General features: G+C 41.4%; 1 protein-coding gene across 1 annotated transcript in view; it reads right to left on the minus strand.

Annotated features, from left to right (window-relative positions):
• Positions 1-2,082: 2,082 nt before the first annotated feature.
• LOC118771081 overlaps positions 2,083-2,500 on the minus strand; it is a 2,395-nt gene continuing 1,977 nt past the window's right edge. Inside the window, exon 4 of the mRNA XM_036518956.1 lies at positions 2,083-2,315. Within this exon, the coding sequence (XP_036374849.1) occupies positions 2,182-2,315 (134 nt within the window). The 3' untranslated portion in view covers positions 2,083-2,181. The remainder of the gene's footprint in view (positions 2,316-2,500) is intronic.

Raw genomic sequence — 2,500 nt, forward strand, 5'->3', positions numbered from 1 at the left:
CCACAGCCAGAGCCTCCCTCCTCCACCCCATCTCCCCCTTTCCTTTCCCTGTTTATGGTGTCCACACGGGGGGGTCAGAGCCTCCCTCCTCCACCCCATCTCCCCCTTTCCTTTCCCTGTTTATGGTGTCCACACGGGGGGGTCAGAGCCTCCCTCCTCCACCCCATCTCCCCCTTTCCTTTCCCTGTTTATGGTGTCCATACGGGGGGGGGGGGGGGGGGGGTCAACAACCTCGGCCCACAGCCAGGTACGATCCCTTCATCGGACTCCAAGTCAAATAAAGTACTGCCAAAGCCACATCAATCTTTATCCTTTTATTGTATGGAAATTAATATCTACTGAAATGTTTTAACAAGGTGATGACATTGAAGGCTCATTAGAGAATCAGTCCTAAATAAAATGACTGTTAGTTGATTCAGATGGTTCCAGGTCAGTGTTATTTGCTCTGTGGTACTGAAATTATGGCAGTGATTATGCTAGTGCATATGCGTATGACACCACTGTACGTGCGGAATATTCTCTCTCTGTGTGTGGAATATTCTCTGTGTGTGTGTGAAATATTCTCTGCGTGTGTGTGGAATATTCTCTGTCTGTGTGGAATATTCTCTGCGTGTGTGTGGAATATCTGTGTGTGTGTGTGGGGAATATTCTCTGTGTGTGTGAATACATACACCACTAAAACAAAAAAAAATGTCCATTGATTTTAGGAAGATTCAATCCTCAGACCTTACCTTTATCAATGGGGAGCCAATACAACCTGTCACAAATTTCAAGTACCTTGGCATTGTGCTCGACCATAAACAACAAAGAATGTACTTTTTAAAGAAATTGTTATCTTTTAATGTCCACAAGAAAATTCTCATTCTCACTATTCACAAAAAATAGATCTAAATTTTCATTTGTTCCACAAGCCATTAAGTTTTTAAACGGGTAAATAAGCAGGATGTCCAGCTGGTCTGGCCATCCTAATCTGTTGCAAGGTGCAAAGCGCATGTGTGAGTGCGTCTGCTGGTGACTCTGTATGTTTGTGATGTTGTATGGGTATGTGTATGAGTATGTCTCTTGGTCTACTGGTAACTCTGTGATGTTGTGGTGAAATGCCTTGTGATTGTGCTGCAAACCAATTTCCCCACAGGGACAAATAAAGTTTCTATATATATTTCTATATATATATATATTCTATATATATATTCTCTGTGTATGCTTCTCTGTGCTGAACTCTGTGGTGGTGTGGCAAATGCTCTTTGTCTCAGGGTTAAATGGTGTTTAGGTATCAGCTGCTGTGAAAATGCTGGTAACTGTAATACAGCGTAACACAGTGTAGCAATTCACACATGTGAAGAGACTGTGTTTGGTCTGCATTATTCCCACTTATTTCCCTGTTTAGAGTCTCTGCAGTAAAACCACCCTGTGGCCTCCCTGCTTGTGTTTGCTCTATTCCTATTGGCTGAAGCCTTCAGCTTTACTGTGTCACAAAGTCTCATATTTCACTCCTTTAAGGTCCGCAGCGCTTTTCTGTAAAGGATAAAGTATAACATGAGAGCGTATGGCTAATTATGGAATCCAAAACATACAGTAATTCTTTTAACGCATGTATAATATTTTGAATACATTACAACCATAATATATAGAATTGCCAGTTCATACATGCAATTTGATATGTTAAATGGTTCACACACCTGGATGAGAGCATCTTATAAGTGACAAAAAAGCATGTCAATGTGAGGTAATATAATGCACAATGTCTGGAATTTTGTTGTATTTTCTACAATATCTGCACAGAATTTCACATTGAAAAGTGGCAAAGACACATATTTAAAAGTAAAAAAGTAAAAAGTATGATTTCATATATATTATTTTGTGAAGGTTAAAGTGAATGTTTAATGTATATACATTAAAATTAAACAAGTACTGATGACTAATTTCAGATGGGTTCCCACCTCTCCCTCTCCTTGTGGTGTCCTCTCTACTCATTCTCTGAAACAGACATATCAACACAGAGACACAAACTCTCAGCTCCAGACTATGATCTGTTAGATTAATTAATGTAAGAGTGTGTGAGAGAGTGAAGAAGAGTGTGGGTTGAGTGCAGGACAGTGTAGGAGAGAGTAAAATACTGCAGAGCAGAGTATGACGTGTACCAAGAGTGGCAGCAGGTAAAATCCCGGGAATTACCTGGACTCACCTGCAGCACCTCCCTCTCATATGGACTGTGATAACAGCTGACACCATGGCAACCAGACCCACAGAGAACAGCGCTGTCTTCAGCAAACACACTGAGAGACCTGCAGGGGGCGCTGCAGGAGAGACAGAGCCTGCAGACAAATGAAAATACACAGCGTTACCTATTCAATATCCTACTGAGAGCAGAACTCACACATACACAAACATGGATGCAGAGATACTCAAACTTATTAGCTGACACAAACACACATGCATACATACACACACACACACACACACACACACACACACACACACACACACACACACACATACG

Source organism: Megalops cyprinoides, chromosome 24, assembly GCF_013368585.1.
Source record: "Megalops cyprinoides isolate fMegCyp1 chromosome 24, fMegCyp1.pri, whole genome shotgun sequence".
Classification (NCBI taxonomy): Eukaryota; Metazoa; Chordata; class Actinopteri; order Elopiformes; family Megalopidae; genus Megalops; species Megalops cyprinoides.